Here is a 21,317-nt window from a genome sequence, read left to right as displayed (position 1 = left end):
TTGTTTCTTTTTTTCGTAGCAGGGGGATGGGAACGATTAGACTGTAATGATTTAAATCTGTATTGCTGGGTCTAGTCTGGTATTTTTTTCGTTTTTCATTTATGAATGTGGGTCGTTTTGGATGAAGGTGTTTTGCTATGGTTGGTGAAATTTTTTAGTTTTAATAAAAATGTAAATATGGATAAAAAAAAAGAGGCTTAGGGTCCGGTTCACACCATAGAAAAGCAGACCGGATGCGTTCTGGCATGTGCATTTTTGACACGTTTTTAACTACATAACGACCAGCCGCCGCAGAACAGACCAGGACTTTTTCTGACATTTGTTGTTTACAAGTAAAAATCTGTATTTTTTTTCCTAGAAGATAACTTAGGCCTCTTTCACACTGGGCGGATCAGTAATGATCCGCCCCGTGCACCTCCGCTCGCTCAGCGGGGATCGCTCAGTTGATCCCCGCTGAGCCGTCGGCTGACAGGGCGCTCCCCGCACACTGTGCAGGGACCGTCCTGTCTTTTCTTCGCTCTCCCCTATGGGGGGGATGGAATGTCCGTGTTCATCCGATCCGATCCGCCAAACGGATGGAAAAGTAGCTTTTTCCTCCGTCACACTTTGGCGGATCGGATGTCAGCGGGCATGTCACCGCTGACATACGCGGCTCCATAGAGGAGCACGGAGCGCCCGTACAGGTACGCAAAAAAAAAACTGACAGACAGACCTGTACGGGCGCTCAGTGTGAAAGAGCCCTTAGAAACCCCAAATATTATGGGCCAGATTCTCTAAGATCCTGCGGCGGCGTCGCGTAAGCTATTTACACTACGCCGCCCCAACTTACAGGAGCAAGTGCTGTATTCCCCAAACACTTGCTCCGTAGTTTGGGGCGGCGTAGTGTAATTGGCCCGGCGTATACCCCGCGTAATTCCAAGGGGGCGGCTTGTATTTAAATTAAGCGCGCCCCCGTGACGTTGGAACTGCGCATGCGCCGCGCTTAAAATAGCCCAGTGCGCATGCTCCAGTTCTCGACGGAAAACGTCAATGACGACGACGTGTGCGTCATTGACGTAAAGTCATATTCAAGAACGACTTAGTAAAACGACGTACCCGACGGGAAAACACGACGTGGACCCGACGCCATACTTAACATGGCCTACGTGGGACTGGCGTAAGGTTACCCCTCATATAGCAGGGGTAACCTTACGCTTACGCAAACGACGTTAGCGACAGTTACGCGACGCGATTTCGTTCGGGAATCGGCGTATCAGGCTAATTTGCATAAACAAATCAGACCTGAACGTAAACGCCACCTAGCAGCCGGCGGCGAATTACATTTAGGATCCGACAGTGTAAGTGACTTACACTAGTCGGATCCTAGCCTAAATCTGGCGTATCTTGTTTTGTGAATACAAAATAATGATACGCCGGCGGGAAATTCGATTTACGCCGGTGTATCAGTAGATACACCGGCGTAACTTGTTTGAGAATATGGCCCTATATATTTTGTTTAGCAGAGATCCTAGAGAATAAAATGGTGGTCGTTGATATATTTTTTTTATCACACTCTACTTGCGCAGCGGTCTTTCAAATGCAATTTTCTTGAAAAAAATATACTTTAATGATAAAAAAAAAAAAACAGTAAAATAGATACCTAACATGTCATGCTTTAAAATTGCGCACGCTCATGGAATGGCGACAAACTACGGTACTCCATAGGCGATGCTTTACATTTTTTTTACAGGTTACCAGTTTAGAACTACAGATAAGGTCTAGCACTAGAATCATCGCTCTCACTCTAACGATCGCGGCGATACCTCACATGTGTTGTTTGAACACTATTTACGCATGCGGGTCGTGACCTACGTATGTCTTCACTTCTGCACGCGAGCTCAGATGGATGATGCGCTTTTTTTTTACTTTTTTTTTTTTGATTTCACACTATCCCTTTTATTTTTTTTTATGTTACAAGGAATGTAAAGATCCCTTGTAACAGAAATAAGCATGACAGGTCCTCTTTATTGAGAGATCTGAGGTCAAAAAGACCCCCAGATCTCTCATTTAGCTTAAAAGCAAAAACAAAAATTACATTTTTGCCTTTAAGGAAAAAAAAAAAAACTCCTATCTGTCTGCCTGAGAACAGGAAGTGACGTCAGACGCCACTTCCTGTTTCTATTTCATTTCTATTTCGTTTCTATTTTTATGTTTTTTTTTTTTTTAACATACATTTTTATGAGTTATACTAACCTTATTTCATATTATTCTCAGGATTTGTTTGGTTATGACTTCTCGGGGGGTGGTTCTGGTTCTCTCCGATCTAGCACTAGAATCAGGAAGTGAGGTCAGAACAGGAAGTGAGGTCAGACGCCACTTCCTGTTCCTATTTCATTTATATTTCGTTTCTATTTTTATGTTTTTTTTTAACATACATTTTTATGAGTCATACTAACCTTATTTCATATTATTCTCAGGATTTGTTTGGTTATGACTTCTCGGGGGGTGGTTCTGGTTCTCTCCGGTCTAGCACTAGAATCAGGAAGTGAGGTCAGAACAGGAAGTGAGGTCAGACGCCACTTCCTGTTTCTATTTCATTTATATTTAGTTTCTATTTTTATGTTTTTTTTTTTTTTAACATACATTTTTATGAGTCATACTAACCTTATTTCATATTATTCTCAGGATTTGTTTGGTTATGACTTCTCGGGGGGTGGTTCTGATTCTCTCCGGTCTAGCACTAGAATCAGGAAGTGAGGTCAGAACAGGAAGTGAGGTCAGACGCCACTTCCTGTTTCTATTTCATTTATATTTAGTTTCTATTTTTATGTTTTTTTTTTTTTTAACATACATTTTTATGAGTTATACTAACCTTATTTCATATTATTCTCAGGATTTGTTTGGTTATGACTTCTCGGGGGGTGGTTCTGGTTCTCTCCGGTCTCCGTCTGTAAGTACAGCTGAGAAAATGCAAAAAAAATAAAGAATCGTGAACCCGTTGGTCATTTGTCTCGTCTCTTCAGCAAGTTCACATTCCATTCGTTATCACTACGCTATTATTTCTCGGGTCTTCTTTCTTTTTATGTTCTCTTTTGTGTTGTTTTTTTTTTCAGTGCCTCATACATCGTGTATATAATCATATACAAATGTTTTCAATTGTATACTGTATATGTTTTTATTGCATAATCCTCTAACAGTTCTGATATGGTATGTACTATGACATTCTTATCCTCTATTGATCCTGATTTTGTATGCCCTTGATTGTGTAACCTTGGCTACTGTGGGGTAGATTCACAAAGGAGATACGCCGTCGTATCTCTGAGTCCGGCCGGTCGTATCTATGCGCCCGATTCATAGAATCAGGTTACGCATAGATTTCTATTAGATCCGACCGGCGTAAGTCTCTTACGCCGTCGGATCTTAACTGCATATTTACGCTGGCCGCTTGGGGCGTGTTCGCGGATTTACGCCTAGAATATGTAAATCAGCTAGATACGCGAATTCACGAACGTACGCCCGGCCGACGCAGTACAGTTACGCTGTTTACGTTAGGCTTTTCCCGGCGTAAAGTTACCCCTGCTATATGAGGCGTATATGCGGCGTGCCAATGTTAAGTATGGCTGTCGTTCTCGCGACGAAATTTGAAAAATTTACGTTGTTTGCGTAAGTCGTCCGTAAATGGGGCTGGACGCTGGTTCACCAATGACGTCCTTGCGGCGTACTTTGGAGCAATGCACACTGGGAAATTCCACGGATGGCGCATGCGCCGTTCGTGAAAAAAACGTCAATCACGTCGGGTCAGGGTTAATTTACATAACACACGCCCACCTCTTCACAATTTGAATTAGGCGGGCTTACGCCGGCCTATTTACGCTACGCCGCCGCAACTTTTTTGGAGAATACGGCACTTGCCTGTAAAAGTTGCGGAGGCGTAACGTAAATAGGATACGTTACGCCCGCACAAACATACGCCATTCTACGTGAATCTACCCCTAAGTAGTTAATTACTGTGCAAGGAATTGTACTTGGCCCGCCCCTTTCGTTATGCCCAATCAGCTTGAGAAAAGAGCGCTGATATACCGATGGGTGTACCGCAATTGTTTCGAAACGCGTCGTACAATCTCAGGTTTCCTGGCCACTTCCTGTGGTCCGCCGCCCTCCGGAGCGCCCCCGGCTTCCTTCCATCATGGCTGTGACCAGGGGCGGACTGACAACTCAAGGGTGCCCCGGGCAATAGAAGATTATGGGGCCCCCGGGCTTACAGATGGCCACCATGCCAGGAGGCGGGGTAGCTAAAATCTCGGGATTTTCACATCAAAAGCATGTCGGTTTTCGGACATATCAGGAACAGATGTAAAAAAACACAGATTTTGACATACTGTCCCTGGTTTTACTGAGCCTGGCAACCCTGATGGGGCCCCCTAGTGGCATGGGGCCCTTGGGCAGGGCCCCTGGCTGTGACCCATCGACGGACCTCCTCCTGAATCCCGGGACAGCTCCCGGCAGCTCATGATCCCATTGGTGGCTACCTACATCTCAGCCAATTACTCGAGCCTATTTACAATCTACATCATGTCAGGGCCTAGTGTTTAGCCTGCTTTTAATAAATTTATTTTTGATAGTAAACTAATGCTGGCCATACACTATACAAAAAAAAAATCGACTGAAATTCGGTCATTTAGACAGTTTGTTCGTTTTTCGGCCAGTTAACCACTTAAGACCCGGACCAAAATGCAGCTAAAGGACCAGGCCCCTTTTTGCGATTCGGCACTGCGTCGCTTTAACTGACAATTGCGCGGTCGTGCGACGTGGCTCCAAAACAAAATTGGCGTCCTTTTTTTACCACAAATAGAGCTTTCTTTTAGTGGTATTTGATCACCTCTGCGGTTTTTATTTTTTGCGCTATAAACAAAAATAGAGCGACAGTTTTGAAAAAATTCTATATTTTTTACTTTTTGCTATAATAAATATCTCCCAAAAATATATAAAAAAACTTTTTTTTTCCTCAGTTTAGGCCGATACGTATTCTTCTACCTATTTTTGGTAAAAAAAATCGCAGTAAGCGTTTATCGATTGGTTTGCGCAAAATTTATAGCGTTTACAAAATAGGGGATAGTTTTATTGCATTTTTATAAAAAAAAATTTTTTTTACTAGTAATGGCGGCGATCAGCGATTTTTTTCTTGACTGCGACATTATGGCGGACACTTCGGACAATTGTGACACATTTTTGGGACCATTGTCATTTTCACAGCAAAAAATGCATTTAAATTGCACTGATTACTGTGAAAATGACAATTGCAGTTTGGGAGTTAACCACAAGGGGGTGCTGAAGGGGTTAAGTGTGACCTCATCTGTGTTTCTAACTGTAGGGGGTGTGGCTGTAGGTGTGACGTCATCGATTGTGATTCCCTATATAAGGGAACACGCGATCGATGACGGCGCCACAGTGAAGAACGGGGAAGGTGTGTTTACACACAGCTCTCCCCGTTCTTCAGCTCCGGGGACCGATCGCGGGGCTCCATCGGCGATCGGGTCCGCAGGTCCCGCGGTCACGGAGCGCCCACGACCAACGGCTGGGCACTTAAAGAGGACGTATCTGTACGTGCTTGTGCCCAGCCGTGCCATTCTGCCGACATATATGTGCAGGAGGCGGTCCTTAAGTGGTTAAAGGGGTTGGAAAGGTACAATTTATTTTTTCCTAAATAGCTTCCTTTCCCTTAGTGCCGTCCTCCTTCACTTACCTCATCCTTCCATTTTGCTTTTAAATGTTTCTTCTGAGAAATCCTCACTTCCTGTTCTTCTGTCTGTAACTCCACACAGTAATGCGAGGCTTTCTCCCTGGTGTGGAGTGTCGTGCTCGCCCCCTCCCTTGGACTACCGGAGAGTCAGGACGCCCGCTAACACACAGCTCCTTTCTCTATCTGCAATCCTGACTCTCTCCTGTAGTCCAGGGGAGGGGGCGAGCACGACACTCCACACCAGGGAGAAAGCCTCGCATTACTGTGTGGAGTTAGACAGAAGAACAGGAAGTGAGGATTTCTCAGAAGAAATAAGGACATTTAAAAGCAAAATGGAAGGATGAGGTAAGTGAAGGAGGACTGCACTAAGGGAAAGGAAGATATTTAGGGGGGGGGGGGGGAATTACCTTTACAACCCCTTTAATTAAAGGGACATGAGAGAGGTTCCATTTTCTGTAATTCAGCGTCTCCCGGTTGGCAGCGTGCAGGGCGCCTACTTATTATCTCATTCCATCTGTTTCCCATAGACACAGATATATTGGCCCAGTATGGCAGTGCCTACTGCCTGTGTGGGTCTGTCTGACTCATCTGCCAGTGCGTGCGAGGGTTCTATGCGCGTATCTGGAACAGCGAGTTAATATTTGCCGACATGTCACCGAAGAATTGGATGATCCGGATGATTGACTTTTATCCTTAACCATTTCAGCTCTCGCACCTTCACCCTTTATGGACCGGAACGATCTTTCCATTTCCGCTATGGGCCTGCTTACTTGGTGACAACGTTTGTCATAATCTAAAGAGTAACTCCACTTTTGCTGAAAAAAAAAAAAAAGCAATCCCCTTTTTTTGAGGGGGCGACAAACAGTACCACCCCCTCCCCCCATCAGTCGGTCAGGTCTGGAGCACTTACCCCATCTATGGTGGGCAGCAGGGCCGATCCGCCCTATAGGCTCACTATGCAAGCCGCTTAGGGCCCCGCAAAGCTGCGAAGGGCCCCCCCAAATTACTAGAGGCCCCGCCTGGTGAGAAGTCATTTTCGCACCCTCAACTCGCTGGCTGCATGGGAGAAGAGGTAAGAAGTCAGCACCCCTTGCTTCTCAATTTAATGTAAGATGTAATTTCCGACAGCAGAACACCCCGCTTCTCAACTCTCTTTAATGTCACATGTCACTGTCGTCAGCGCCGTCCGCTTCTCATTTTTAATGTGCCATGTCATTTTGCTTAGGGCCCCAGGGAGGTCAGGATCGGCACTGGTGGGCAGAGCTTCTCTTGGGCTTCACCGGCGGCTCTCCTTGCTTGGCTGCGACGGCTTTCCCTTCCTCTGCTCTCCACGGGCATCGCGGTGGACTCATCTCTTTTTATCCAATCGGAAAACGGGTCTCAGACCTGCTTCTGATTGGCCGGATTGAGGATCAGAGTTTCAATAGCGAATATTAATTCGCTGCTGTAACACCTGGGTGGGCTCACGGCGCAATGCTCTGCGCTCTGAGCCCACCCTATTTTGAAGCCAGTTAGAGCCTCTGGCGCGGCCGGCGTCCTGAAAGGGGCCGGACTCATGAATAGGGGGTGGCCCCTACAGCGCTCCCAAAGATGCTGCCTGCAGGACTTTTCGGAATGTCCCGCAAAGCGCACCTTCCCAGTGTAAAAAGTCACACTTGAATGAATGGGAAGCGGTTTTCTGGCGCTTAGCAGAGGCTATTTCCAGCGCTAAATCACCTGACAACAGCCCCAATGTGAGAGGGGTCTAAGGGTTCAAAGTATTTAAGCCTCGTACGCACGATCGGATTTTCTGCGGACAAAGCGTAGGACTTTTGTCCTAAGGGCGTTGGCTGTGAACTTGTATTGCATACAAACGGCAAATAATTGTCGGCCCAACAAACGCGAAACTACGTGTTTTTTCAGCTCTTCAGCGCCACCCTTTGGGCAACTTCTGCTAATGTTGTGTTGATTGTGGTGAACATTGTTTCTGAGCAGGGGCGGACTGACCATTGAGTCACTTGGGCACTGCCCGAGGGCCCCATGCCACTAGGGGGCCCCATCAGGGTTGCCAGGCTCAATAAAACCAGGGACAGTATGTAAAAATCTGTGGGCCAGATTCTCAAACGAGATATGACGGCGTATCTCCAGATACGCCGTTGTATCTCTGAGTTGCGCGATCGTATCTATGCGCCTGATTCTTAGAATTAGTTACGCATAGATTTCCCGTAGATTCGACTGGCGTAACTGTGTTACACCGTCGTATCGTAACTGCATATTTAGGCTGGCCGCTAGGTGGCGCTTCCGTCGAATTCCGCGTCGAGTATGCAAATCAGCTAGATACGTGAATTCACGAACGTACGCCCGGCTGACGCAGTACATTTACGCCGTTTACGTTAGGCTTTTCCCGGCGTATAGTTACCCCTGCTATATGGTGGCGTAAGTGCGGCGTAACAATGTTAAGTATGGCCGTAAGTTCCCGCGTCGAAATTTTAAAAAGTTACGTTGTTTGCGTAAGTCATCCGTGAATGGGGCTGGACGTCATTTACGTTCACGTCGAAACCAATGACGTCCTTGCGGCGTACTTTGGAGCAATGCACACTGGGAAATTCCACGGACGGCGCATGCGCCGTTCGGGAAAAACGTCAATCACGTCGGGTCACAGCACATTAACATAAAACACGCCCCCCTGATCCAAATTTGAATTAGGCGGGCTTACGCCGGCCGATTTACGCTACACCGCCGCTACGAGGCTTTAGACTAAATAAAAATTAACAAAAACAAAATATGAGGGGTGTCTACAAAGTTTGGTGAATGGTATCAGAAAACAAACAAAACAGAAGATGCAAATTACCTTTATTGGCCTTCAAAATAATCGCCGATCCTTCACAGCGCACTTTTGGCAACATTCACAAAGCTCCTGAAAACCGTCAGCGACGGCCTCTTTAGGAATCGATCGCAGAACCGCTGTCACACATTCTTGGATTGCTGCCACGACCGCAAGACGTGCGCCTTTCATGAGGCGAAGGGGGAAGACTGTGAATGCCATCCCATCCTTTGCCGCTTGGATTCCGGAATGAACTGGTCTCATCCGCCACTAAGGGGGGTACAGGCATTACACCTGTAAGGGGCCCGAATGTTCCCAGGGGCCCGCTCGCCCCCTTATCTCTCAGCTTGCGGCTGAGAGGAGAAAACTTTCATTTCTGTAGTCCCCCCTCCCCCTCTCATGTCGCGGCTAGAGGAGAGAAAACACCAGAGGAAGAGAGGCGAGTGCGATGCCAGTGTCACAGTGTCATTTTCGGTACCCGCCCCCGGTTATCAATCTGTGGCAGCGCCCCCCCCCGGTAACCAATTTGTGGCAGCGCCCCCCCTGTTCTCAATTCGTGGCAGCGCCCCCCGGTTCTCAATTTGCGGCAGCCCCCGGTTCTCAATTCATGGCCAGCTCCCAGCCCCCCGGTTCTCAATTCGTGGCAGCGCCCCCACCAGCTCTCAATTTGCGGCATCGCCCCCCCCCCCCGGTTCTCAATTTGCGGCAGCGCCCCCGCTGGTTCTCAATTTGCGGCAACTTCCCCCCGGTTCTCAATTTGCGGCAGCACCTCCCTGGTTCTCAATTCGCGGCAACGCCCCCCGGTTTTCAATTCATGGCCAGCTCCCAGCCCCCCAGTTCTCAATTCGTGGCAGCGCCCCCCCCCCCCCCACTGGCATTGCCCCCTGGTTCTCAATTCACAGCAGCGCCCCTGCCGGTTCTCAATTCGCAGCAGCGCCCCTGCCGGTTCTCAATTCGCGGCAACGCCCCCCGGTTCTCAATTCGCGGCAGCGCCCCCCCCCGGTTCTCAATCCGCGGCAGCGCCCCCCCTGGTTCTCAACCGGGGGGGCTGGGAGCTGGCCATGAATTGAGAACCGGGGGGCGCTGTCACAAATTATTGAGAACAGGGGGGGCGCTGCCACAGATTGAGAACCGGGGCGGGTGCCGAAAATGACACTGAGTATGCAGCGCAGAACAGTGGCCCGCCCTGCATGTCGGAACCTGTGGCTGTGCATCCCAGGCCTACCGGGCAAACGCCCGGTCTGCCCTATGGCCAGTCCGGGCCTGGCCCCAGAGCATTACTTTGCCCAGGGGCCCATGATGCTATTAAGACGGCCCTGCAGGGGCCCAATGATGGCATCACTGGAACTAAAATAAAGAATGTAATGAAAACGGGGTTCTTTATAAAAATGTCCTTAGCATGACGATGAGAGGGGGGAAGGAGGAACCAGGAGGGCAATATATAAGCCGGTTAAACTTCATCTTTAATCATGGCCTCTATTTACCTTTGTTCCCCCGTCTTGTGGACAAAGCCGTTTTGTAGAAAGGCCTCTCTGTGGTTTGGTGTTGCTGGGAAAGAGGATGTTAATGGCTTGATCTGCGTTTAATATTTAATAGGAGAATAATTCAGCTTCCTCTTCAGTTGTGTGTAGTGAGCCGGTCTGAGGCTCGGGGGAAATCCGGTTAGAAGTGAATAAAGTTTGTTGATGACGGGTGAGGTGAGGCCTGGCGGGGAGCAGGTGGGCATGGCCTGTGAATGGAGCTGCGTTGGTCCAGCTTGTCCCTCGCTGGGGCGGCAGGGTCACAAAAGCTCCCAGGATACCCTGGTGATGATGTTGGGCGCAATGGAAGAACAGTTACATAGATAAAAGACACGTCCATCGAGTTTAGCTGAGGAAGGCAAAAAAAAAAATATACAGTGGCCCAGATTCAAAGAGCAATTGCGCCTGCATAACCATAGTTACGCAGCGCAATTGCTTACTTGCCCCGGCGTAACGACTTCTCCTGATTCAGAGAGCTTGTTACGCCGACTGCAGCCTAAGATATGCGTGGCATAAGGCTCTTATGCCCTCATATCTTAGGCTGCATTCTTACGCAGGCCGCTAGGTGGCGTTCCGGTAGTGATCAGCGTATAGTATGCAAATTGCATACTAACGCCGATTCACTACCCTACGCGAGCCCTGCGTACGCAGTTTACGTCGTTTGCGTACGTCGGTTTTTTGCGTAAGGCTGCCCCTTCTATAGCAGGGGCAGCCAATGCTAAGGATACCCGTCGTTTCCGCATTGCGAAATTTGAAATTTAAGTCGTTTGCGTAAGTGAATCGTGAATGGCGCTGGACGCCATTCACGTTCACTTTGAAGCAAATGACGTCCTTGCGACGTCATTTACCCCAATGCACGTCGGGAAAGTTTCCCGACGGAGCATGCGCACTACGCTCGGCGCGGGAACGTGCCTAATTTAAATGATTCCCGCCCCCTACTGGATCATTTAAATTGCACGCGCTTACGCCAGGCATTTTGCCGGAGCGCCCACGCAATTTACGGAGCTACTGCTCTGTGAATCGAGGGTAGCGCAGAAAATTTGCGGGGGCGCAGGGCAAAACCGGTGCCCTGCGCCTACGTAAAAAAAGCGCAATTGTTACTGAATCTACCCCAGTATCATCCTAAGATAGGGGTCTCCAAACTATGACCCCCTACAAGGTTTTATCCGGCCCCCAGCTAGGGCCACTGGCACTATCATATCCTCAATGTGCATTCATTTAGGATTAGGGTCAGCTGAGACTGCCTATGGTTTGCTATTCTGATGTAAGGGGGACTCTGAATGAGACCCTGATATAAGGGGGAGACTTTGATGGGGACCCTTCGCCATGCAAAGGGGTCCTAATGACTCCAAAACGTTGCACTACTCTTTTGATGTGATCATGCATTAAATAATTTGCTTGGATGCATCCTTGTTGATCCATGGTGTGCTGGCAAACATTTTCCTTCTGATGTTAGGGGGGACTCAGATGGGAGTCCTGATGTAAGGGTCGATGCTGACCCTGATATAAGGGGGACTCTGATGGGGTCCCTAATGTAAGAGGACACTCTGATGGGGACCCGGATATGAGGGGAACTGTGATTTAGACCCTGGCATAAGGGGGGATTCTTATGGGGACCCTGATGTAAGGGTAGACTCAGATGGGGATCCTGATGTAAGGGTCGATGCCGACAGTGACTCTCATATAAGGGAGACTTTGATGGGGACCTGGATGTAGGGGGGACTCTGATGGGGACCCTGATTTAAGGGGGACTCTGATGGGGACCCTGGTGGTTTCCTATTCTGATGTAAGGGTGGTCTCTGATGGCAACCCTGATGTAATGGGGGCACTGATGTAAAGGGGGGACTCTGATGGTGACCCTGATGTAATGGGGAATCTGATGGGGACACAGGTGTAAAGGGGGACTCTGGTGGGGACCCTGATGTAAGGGGGACTCTGTTGGCAACCCTGATGTAATGGAGAATCTGAGGGGGACACATATGTAAGGGGGGGACTCTGATGGTGACCCTGATGTTATGGGGACTCTGATGGTGACCCTGATGTTATGGGGACTCTGATGGTGACCCTGATGTAATAGTGGAATCCGATGGGAACATTGATGTAAGGAGGGACACTGATGGCAACCCCTGATGTAATGGGGAATCTGATGGGGACCCAGATGTAAGGGTGGACTCTGATGGCGACTCTGATGTAAGGGAGGACTCTGATGGGGACCCTGATGTAAAAGGGAACTCTAAAGGGGACCCTGATGTAAAGGGTGAATGCTAATGGGGTCCCTGATGTAAGAGGGACTCTGATGGGGACCCTGATGTAAAGGGTGAATTATAATGGGGTCCCTGATGTAAGGGGGACTCTGATGTAAAGGGTGAATTCTGATGGGGTCCCTGATGTAAAGGGGGACTCTGATGGGGACCCTGATGTAAAGGGTGAATTATAATGGGGTCCCTGATGTAAGGGGGACTCTGATGTAAAGGGTGAATGCTAATGGGGTCCCTGATGTAAGAGGGACTCTGATGGGGACCCTGATGTAAAGGGTGAATTCTGATGGGGTCCCTGATGTAAAGGGGGACTCTGATGGGGACCCCGATGTAAAGGGTGAATTATAATGGGGTCCCTGATGTAAGGGGGACTCTGATGGGGACCCTGATGTAAAGGGTGAATTCTGATGGGGTCCCTGATGTAAAGGGGGACTCTGATGGGGACCCCGATGTAAAGGGTGAATTATAATGGGGTCCCTGATGTAAGGGGAACTCTGATGGGGTCCCTGATGTAAAGGGTGAATTCTGATGGGGTCCCTGATGTAAAGGGGGACTCTGATGGGGACGCTGATGTAAATGGTGAATTCTAATGGGGTCCCTGATGTAAGAGGGACTCTGATGGGGACCCCGATGTAAAGGGTGAATTCTAATGGGGTCCCTGATGTAAGGGGGACTCTGATGTAAAGGGTGAATTCTGATGGGGTCCCTAATGTAAAGGGGCACTCTGATGGAGACCTTAATGCAAGATTAAAAATACAAGGCATTCTGTGAATGGCCCCTGTGCTGAGAGTGGGACCCTCTGTGGTTGTAGCAGGGCAGTCAGCACAGGATCCAGAAGACAGCTAGGATGGTTGTGGTAGCAGCAGCTACTACAGTGATTGTCACCTTCTACAGCGGCCCCTCAGGTATTTGCATCCCAAGCTGGACCAATGTAACTATCCAATAAGATCCATAGCTGGAGTTCTCTGCAAAGAGAATAGTGACAGATAAATGACACAATCAGTCGGTTGGAGGTCATGTGAGCAATAAGCACATTAGGCAGTAATGGATTCTGATGCTGACTTTTGTTGGAGGATCTGTAGCCTGTCAGATCGGAGTGCCCGGCTCTTCATTCCTCTTCTCATAGCCCCAAGCTGTTTCTTCTAGTTCCTATGGGGACCTCTCCCCTATCTCTTCTCCCTCTGCAGTAACAGAAGTGTAGCATTACCCCCGGTGGAGCTGCTGGATTTTTGGGCGGCGTGTTACCTCGTGGCTCCTCCGAAATTCCTAGGGGTGAATGATGGGTATTGCATGTAGTAGAAGTAAAGGAATGTCCAGACAGGTGCTCTTTGCTGTGCTCTTTATTACCCAGCCGGGTAAAAACAATAAAACTTGTGGTGAGGAAAGTAAAGCTGAAGAAGAAAGGAGAACAGCAGATTCTGGCATACCGACAGGTGATCAATCCCTCAGTGTCCGGCAACCTCGATCCCCGGTGGTTTGTCCAGGCCCTTTTGGACCGCCAGCCTCTCATTGGCGCTCCTCAGACTAACTCCCCACCAAACAGCAGTACAGCTTGGGATCTTCAAAGTTGGAACCCAGTCGCTCACTGGATCCCCGTCGCAGTTCAGATGCTCCAGGTCAGCATGGTCCCAGAACGAGGAAGACCGCGTGGCACGCGGGGCGCCGTGATGTGGCCACCCTAAAGGTGGGTGCCACACTGGACGAAGAAGACCCAGAACCAATGGTGTCTGCCCCATAAATACCCATCACCAGCATGCACAGCGAGGACAAACCCTCGTGATTGGCTGCTGGGAAAGAGCACCCAGACCTTGACTCCACTGCTGCCACCTGCAGCACCGGGGCGGCAGATGTCAAGCGGAGACAGGACGGGAAGCGGAGTAAGGTTCTGAGATAAGTGTTCCATCCTGAATACTACTGTGGAACTCAGTGTTCTCTATTGGCCCCTATAGGAGGAGGGTCCACACCAGCAAAAGTTTAGGCTGGAGGCCTGCTGGTGGTACCCAAGGATGGTGCAACCTTCATTTGGCCCTGAGTACAAACCTATTTCAAAGTTTAAACCCATCTGGTGTATTGGCCTAGTTATCTATCTAATGGAGGTCCTAACCCTCCTTGACTCTATCCAAAACTGAACACAAAACAGAACAGAACCCCATGGCAGACCTTCGTCTTGTCTCTAGACCCAACTGAGAAAAACAGAACCCCATGGCAGACCTTCGTCCTGTCTCTAGACCCAACTGAGAAAAACAGAACCCCATGGCAGACCTTCGTCCTGACTCTAGACCCAACTGAGAAGAACAGGACCCCATGGCAGACCTTCGTCCTGTCTCTAGACCCAACTGAGAAGAACAGGACCCCATGGCAGACCTTCGTCCTGTCTCTAGACCCAACTGAGAAGAACGGGACCCCATGGCAGACCTTCGTCCTGTCTCTAGACCCAACTGAGAAGAACGGGACCCCATGGCAGACCTTCGTCCTGTCTCTAGACCCAACTGAGAAGAACGGGACCCCATGGCAGACCTTCGTCCTGTCTCTAGACCCAACTGAGAAGAACGGGACCCCATGGCAGACTTTCGTCCTGTCTCTAGACCCAACTGAGAAAAACAACACCATGGCAGACCTTCGTCCTGTCTCTAGACCCAACTGAGAAGAACAGGACCCCATGGCAGACCTTCGTCCTGTCTCTAGACCCAACTGAGAAGAACAGGACCCCATGGCAGACCTTCGTCCTGTCTCTAGACCCAACTGAGAAGAACAGGACCCCATGGCAGACCTTCGTCCTGTCTCTAGACCCAACTGAGAAGAACAGAACCCCATGGCAGACCTTCGTCCTGTCTCTAGACCCAACTGAGAAGAACAGAACCCCATGGCAGACCTTCGTCCTGTCTCTAGACCCAACTGAGAAGAACAGAACCCCATGGCAGACCTTCGTCCTGTCTCTAGACCCAACTGAGAAGAACAGAACCCCATGGCAGACCTTCGTCCTGTCTCTAGACCCAACTGAGAAGAACAGAACCCCATGGCAGACCTTTGTCTTGTCTCTAGACCCAACTGAGAAGAACAGAACCCCATGACAGACCTTCGTCCTGTCTCTAGACCCAACTGAGAAGAACAGAACCCCATGGCAGACCTTTGTCTTGTCTCTAGACCCAACTGAGAAGAACAGAACCCCATGACAGACCTTCGTCCTGTCTCTAGACCCAACTGAGAAGAACAGAACCCCATGGCAGACCTTCGTCTTGTCTCTAGACCCAACTGAGAAGAACAGGACCCCATGGCAGACCTTCGTCCTGTCTCTAGACCCAACTGAGAAGAACAGGACCCCATGGCAAACCTTCGTCTTGTCTCTAGACCCAACTGAGAAGAACAGGACCCCATGTCATTCCCCAGCCAAGGCATACCAATCACTAAGGCTAGAAGAAAGTGTGATAGACTTACCCGGGACAGAGGCTCCTTTAGACAATAGCAGACCTACTTACAATAAACACAATATGGCCCCAGACAGGTGGCTTGCTGATGAGATCAACATTATGAGTCCCAAGCTGGCAGAGACCATCCTGGCCTTTTTAATAATGTCCTTTTGCATTACATAACGGAACATCTTCCTAAAAGCCTCTAGCTCCCTCAAATGCCAGGGCACCTAGTCGGTAGGCAAGAGGCTAGCATTCAGTCCCCTCCAAAAGCCTCTGTTCTGGATGAGTCTATCACAGAGAGGTGCCACCACATCTAATGGGGGCCAGACCTGAATTCTCACTCCTCCCTCTAGCAAATCTCTGCCCAAACTCCCTCTATTTTGAAATAGCACTATAGATCTTAGGGGAGGGCGTCACCTAGTGGCAGGAACTGAAACCCGTCTTAACACCTCTTTACAAGTTGTATTCTCATAAAAAGCTTAGTACAAATGGTGATATAGTACAGGATGTCACATACTAAACTATACAATGAAAAGGCATGTTGGTGGAGCACTGAACCCACTAATAGGGAAAAATAACAATGTATAATCCTTATGAATAGGAGTGTCTCCAAGGGTCCCCAGAACAGCAGAGCAATGGTGTAAACTGGCATGATCGTTAACAAGGCTTATTGTCTTGTCTATGTTGGGCAAGGCTGCCCAGCACAGCACAACACACCTTGTGTGAGCAGGCTCGTAAGCAGTGCTTCTTAAACTATGGGTCGGGACCCAAAATTGGGTCACCACATGACTGCGTAGTAAATGTGACCTAGTTTGCCAAAGCTCAAAATCAGTGGCCAGTATTATAGCGCAGTTTGGGGTCTCTTTATAAAAAAAATTGGACAAACGTCACAAGCATTCACCCAGCCAGCACCAGTTCTTCTTATTATATATATTATATATTTAATATGTTGCACTATACGAAATTGAAAAAGGAGAATAATGGGGTCTATTAATAGAAAAATAAATAATTGGGTAAATGTGACAAGCATTCCCCCAGCTGTCATGAATTCCGATTGTATTTTGCTTGATATGTTGAATTTCTATGATCGTCGGCTCCATCTAATGGCCATAATGTGGTATTCTTTTCGTACTGAGGTATTTCAGAAAAAAAACACACACACATTATAGCCACTAGATGTAGCTTAAATAATTTTTTTTTTTTTTTAATAACAAACGACTTATACTTACCTCCACTGTGCAGCTCGAACCGGCCCCGAACCTGGTCTTCTGGGGGTCCCTCGGCGGCTGTCTCGGCTCCCCTCCGCAAGGACTCGACACCTTAATGCGAGCTTGCGTGGTGTTGAGTGCTTGCGGGCACGCTCCCATGATACAGCCGGCGGCCAAAGCCGCTCACTGTATCACTTGGCCCCGCCCCCCGGCGCGCCGCGTCATTGGAAGTGATTGACAGCAGTGCAAGCCAATGGCTGCGCTGCTTTCAATCAACCAATGTATGAGCCGGGAAGATGGCCGAGAAGCAAGCGTGTTCACGGCGCGGGACTTTCGAGGGGTCAGGTAAGTAATACCTAATACTCGGATGTTTTTTCACCTTAATGCATCCTATGTAGGTGAGTAATTCAGACAGAGAAAAAAAAAAATCAGAAGAGCAGGAGGTCGCGGCCCACATAAGAGGGCTCTGCAGGCCACTGGTTGGGCACACCTGACCTAAACTATACAGTGAAACCTTGGATTGCAAGCACAATTCCTTCCAGAAACATGCTTGTAATCCAAAGAACTTGTATATCAAATTGAATTTCCCCATGAGAAATAATGGAAACTCAGATGATTTGTTCCACAACCATTTATTCAGAAGTCCTTCAGTTTATAGTCCATATAAAAAGATTAGAGCGATGTGATTGGCTGTGTAACTATAAAATGTCCGTCCGCACATGGAAGCCTCCACAAGGGGATTAAAAGCAAAATCCAGCAGGAGCTCCAGAGTATAAAAGAGAAGAGAGGCGCCTCTAAGTGTAGCAATATGTTGTACCTTCATTAAATGTAACCATATTGCTACACTTAGAGACGCCTCTCTTCTCTTTTATACTCAGTTGTGACATGACGCTACTTGTATATGAAGACTTTGCTTGTATATCAAGTCAAAATGTATTTTAACATTTTGCTTGTCTTGCAAAACGCTCTCAAACCAAGGTTTTACTGTACTTGTGATGTCATATTTCCATTGGGACCTGGAGGGGCCCATCTAATGTTCCGATTGTAGTCCATCTTTACCTAAACTATACCTGAGATGTCATATTTCCATTGGGGCCTGGAGGGGCCCATCTAATGTTTCAATAGGCCATCTAAGGCCTCGCACTCACAGGGGCCTCGTGGCCGCCTAATATGCCTCTGCTCAATAACTGTGTGATAGATCCGTGCAACTTTCTGCAGCCATTTTTATTTGCTTGAATTTTTTTACCCATTGTGGCCATGGTAGGGCCCCCGTGTCTAAGTTTTGCTTAAGGATTCACAAAGCCTAGAGCCGCCTCTGATTGTCGTCCATCTTTACCTAAACTATACTTAAGATGTCTTATTTCCATTCTAATGTTTTGATGGATCGCAGTCTACCTTTACCTAAACTTTGAGATTGAGATCCAACATTTCAATAGCTTGGAGTCCATCTCCAACTACACTTGAGATGTCATATCTCCACTGCAACATAGAAAAGTTCACTTATGCCTCGTTTCCACTGACAGGTTCGGTTTGGTACGGTACGCTATTTTGATTGTTTCCATTATGAAAGCGGCCCATACAACCGAACCATAACGCACCATTCTGGGTCCTGCTTCAGATGTGGGGGCCATAGAAAATGGTAGGGTTGTCCCGATACCGATACTAGTACTAGTACCGATACCAAGCATTTCCCTGAGTACTTGTACTCTGGGAAAATGCTCTGATGCTTCACCCGATACCTGACTGTCCCTGTATCCTCCTACAGTTCCCCCATCCATGCTGCTCTCCCCCTCCGTGTCCCCCCTCCATGCTGCTTCTGTCCTCCTCCGTTATTCTGCTCTCCCCCTCCTCTCTCCGTGTCCCCCCTCCGTGCTGCTGCTGTCCTCCTCCGTTATTCTGCTCTCCCCCTCCTCTCTCCGTGTCCCCCCTCCATGCTGCTGCTGTCCTCCTCCATTATTCTGCTCTCCCCCTCCGCCCTCCGTGCTGCTGCTGTCCTCCTCCGTTATTCTGCTCTCCCCCTCCTCTCTCCGTGTCCCCCCTCCATGCTGCTGCTGTCCTCCTCCATTATTCTGCTCTCCCCCTCCGCCCTCCGTGCTGCTGCTGTCCTCCTCCGTTATTCTGCTCTCCCCCTCCACCCTCCGTGCTGCTGTCCTCCGTTATTCTGCTCTCCCCCTCCGCCCTCCGTATCCCCCTTCGGTGCTGCTGCTGTCCTCCTTCGTTATTCTGCTCTCCCTCTCCGCCCTCTGTGTCCCCCCTCCGTGCTGCTGTCCTCCGTTATTCTGCTCTCCCCCTCCGCCCTCAGTATCCCCCTTCGGTGCTGCTGCTGTCCTCCTCCGTTATTCTGCTCTCCCCCTCCACCCTCCGTGTCCCCCTTCCGTGCTGCTGTCCTCCTCCGTTATTCTGCTCTACCCCTCCGCCCTTCGTGTCCCCCCTCCGTGCTGCTGCTATCCTCCTCCGTTATTCTGCTCTCCCCCTCTGCGCTCCGTGTCCCCCCTCCATGCTGCAACTCTCCCCCTCCGCGCTCCGTGTCCCCCCTGCGTGCTGCTGTCCTCCTCCGTTATTCTGCTCTCCCCCTCCGCCCTTCATGTCCCCCCTTCGTGCTGCTGCTGTCCTCCTCCGCGCTCTGTGTCCCCCCTCTGTGCTGCTGCTGCTGTCCTCCTCTGTTATTCTGCTCTCCCCCTCCGCGTTCGGTGTCACCCTCCATGTCCCCCTCTGCGCTCCGTGTACCCCTCTATATCCTCCTCCGCCCCCTCTGTCAGGATGGAGAGCGGAGGTAGGAGCCGCTAAACCCGGCCCCTACCTTTTCCGAATGAACACTGACTGTCCATTCGCATAACTGAAACATCGTAACCTGTGTTTACGATGCTTCGGTTTATGAATAGAGAGGAGTCGCTGTCTTCTCTCCATTCATTTTCAGTGCAGCTGAGAAAGGGACTGGAGAATCTATGTCCTCAGTCCCTTTCTCTGTCTCAAAGGGGAGTTGTCAGAGGTCTGTTAAGACCCCCTGATATCTCACCTAAGCCCCCCAACAGGGCTTAATAAAAAATTGCAATAAATAATAGAAAATAATAAATTGTAAAAAATAAATTAATAAAAAACACACTGACACCATCCAAAATAGTAAAAAATTTGTAAAAAAAGTAAAAATAAAAATACTGACACGTGCCACATGACATAAAAAAAAAAGTATCGGTATTCGGTATCGGCGAGTACTTGAAAAAAAGTGGTATCGGGACAACCCTAGAAAATGGTTCGGTTAGGGCGGAGCTACAATACATTCCACTGATTGGCGTACACGCTAGGCATTTTTTCTAAACCCCGTATGGCCCCTGACGGTCCGACTTGCAGTGGAAACGCTCACCTGAATAGGCCGGACCATTCTAACCCTTCCAAACGTCACCGACCCGACCCGTTCCGCTCAGTGGAAAACGAGGCCGTCGTTTTTCCTTCTTTATCACCGTGATGTAGAAACAGCCGTCGCCAACCAGCCAAATAACCAATGTCTTGTTCTCTCCTACAGTTTTGTGAAATGGTGCCACTCCGTTCCCCTCTGTGGACATCATGGAGCGAGGGGACCCCCGAACTTCATCATCAAGACTCCTCCACATTCCCATTGAGACACCAGCCAGAGACCTTGAAGGAGACCGCCAAGAGTGACAGAGAGAGAGAATGAGTGTGAAAGAGAGAGTGACCGAGAGAGAGAGAGTGGGACGGTCTTGCGTGTTATAGACTGAGTGCATCCGTGTCTCCTCATCTCATGTGATATTTACACGCATACACGCCGCCACAGTCGCCAACCGCCTTGAAGTTTTTCGGCCAGTCCGTAAATTAAAATAATTCATGCAAAGTCCAGGTAAAAAAAAAAAAAATATAATAATTCGCAATATCCTAATAATAAAGTGCTACTGATTAGCCCTGTGCGATAGTACACCATCCAATCACTGTATGAAATCTTTGGCTATGTGTTTGTAAAGTTTTTACGACGTCCGAAATAATTCTGAAGCTGCGAACGAGACCTAACGTATATTGCTAATATTGACCGAAGATAAAAGCACATTGAACTGATCTCATTATTACACATTTTATTGGTATAAGAATTTCACTCACCTGTCATGTACATAGACCGACATTGTCCTATATTACGGTGCCTCCAGTGGCCACTGTGTGTATAGCAGGTGCATGTACTATTATTACTACCCTCACCTAGTGGTGGCGCTGCAGAGTATCATGCCTATCGTCCGTTAACCCTTCATGTCATCGCTCCCATGCTAACAGATCGTGACTCCCCTCCCTCATTCTTCATCTGCAGAGCCTCACTCAACACCATCTGCAGAGCATTCTTTCATGATCACTAATCTTCAGTGCAGGTCCCCAGAGCAGTATGTGACCCCCTCCCCCC

The 21,317-nt window shown here is 48.8% G+C and overlaps 1 protein-coding gene across 4 annotated transcripts in view; it reads left to right on the top strand.

Annotated features, from left to right (window-relative positions):
• The window catches only part of PRRT2 (proline rich transmembrane protein 2), a 56,262-nt gene extending 35,279 nt beyond the window's left edge, over positions 1-20,983 (top strand). The window contains exons 4-5 of one of the 4 annotated variants that reach the window (XM_040356136.1): positions 2,873-2,929; positions 20,439-20,983. In XM_040356136.1, the coding sequence (XP_040212070.1) occupies positions 2,873-2,889 (17 nt within the window). In that variant the 3' untranslated portion in view covers positions 2,890-2,929; positions 20,439-20,983. Of the gene's footprint in view, positions 1-2,253; positions 2,305-2,456; positions 2,507-2,872; positions 2,930-20,438 lie in introns of those variants that run through there. The other 3 variants (XM_040356140.1, XM_040356139.1, XM_040356137.1) reach the window with 3 other exon arrangements.
• The last annotated feature ends 334 nt before the right edge of the window (positions 20,984-21,317 follow it).

The sequence above is a fragment of the Rana temporaria genome, chromosome 6 (genome assembly GCF_905171775.1).
Source record: "Rana temporaria chromosome 6, aRanTem1.1, whole genome shotgun sequence".
NCBI lineage: Eukaryota > Metazoa > Chordata > Amphibia > Anura > Ranidae > Rana > Rana temporaria.
Note: the sequence above shows the minus strand (reverse complement) of the source record. Positions and strands in the feature narration are given on the sequence as shown.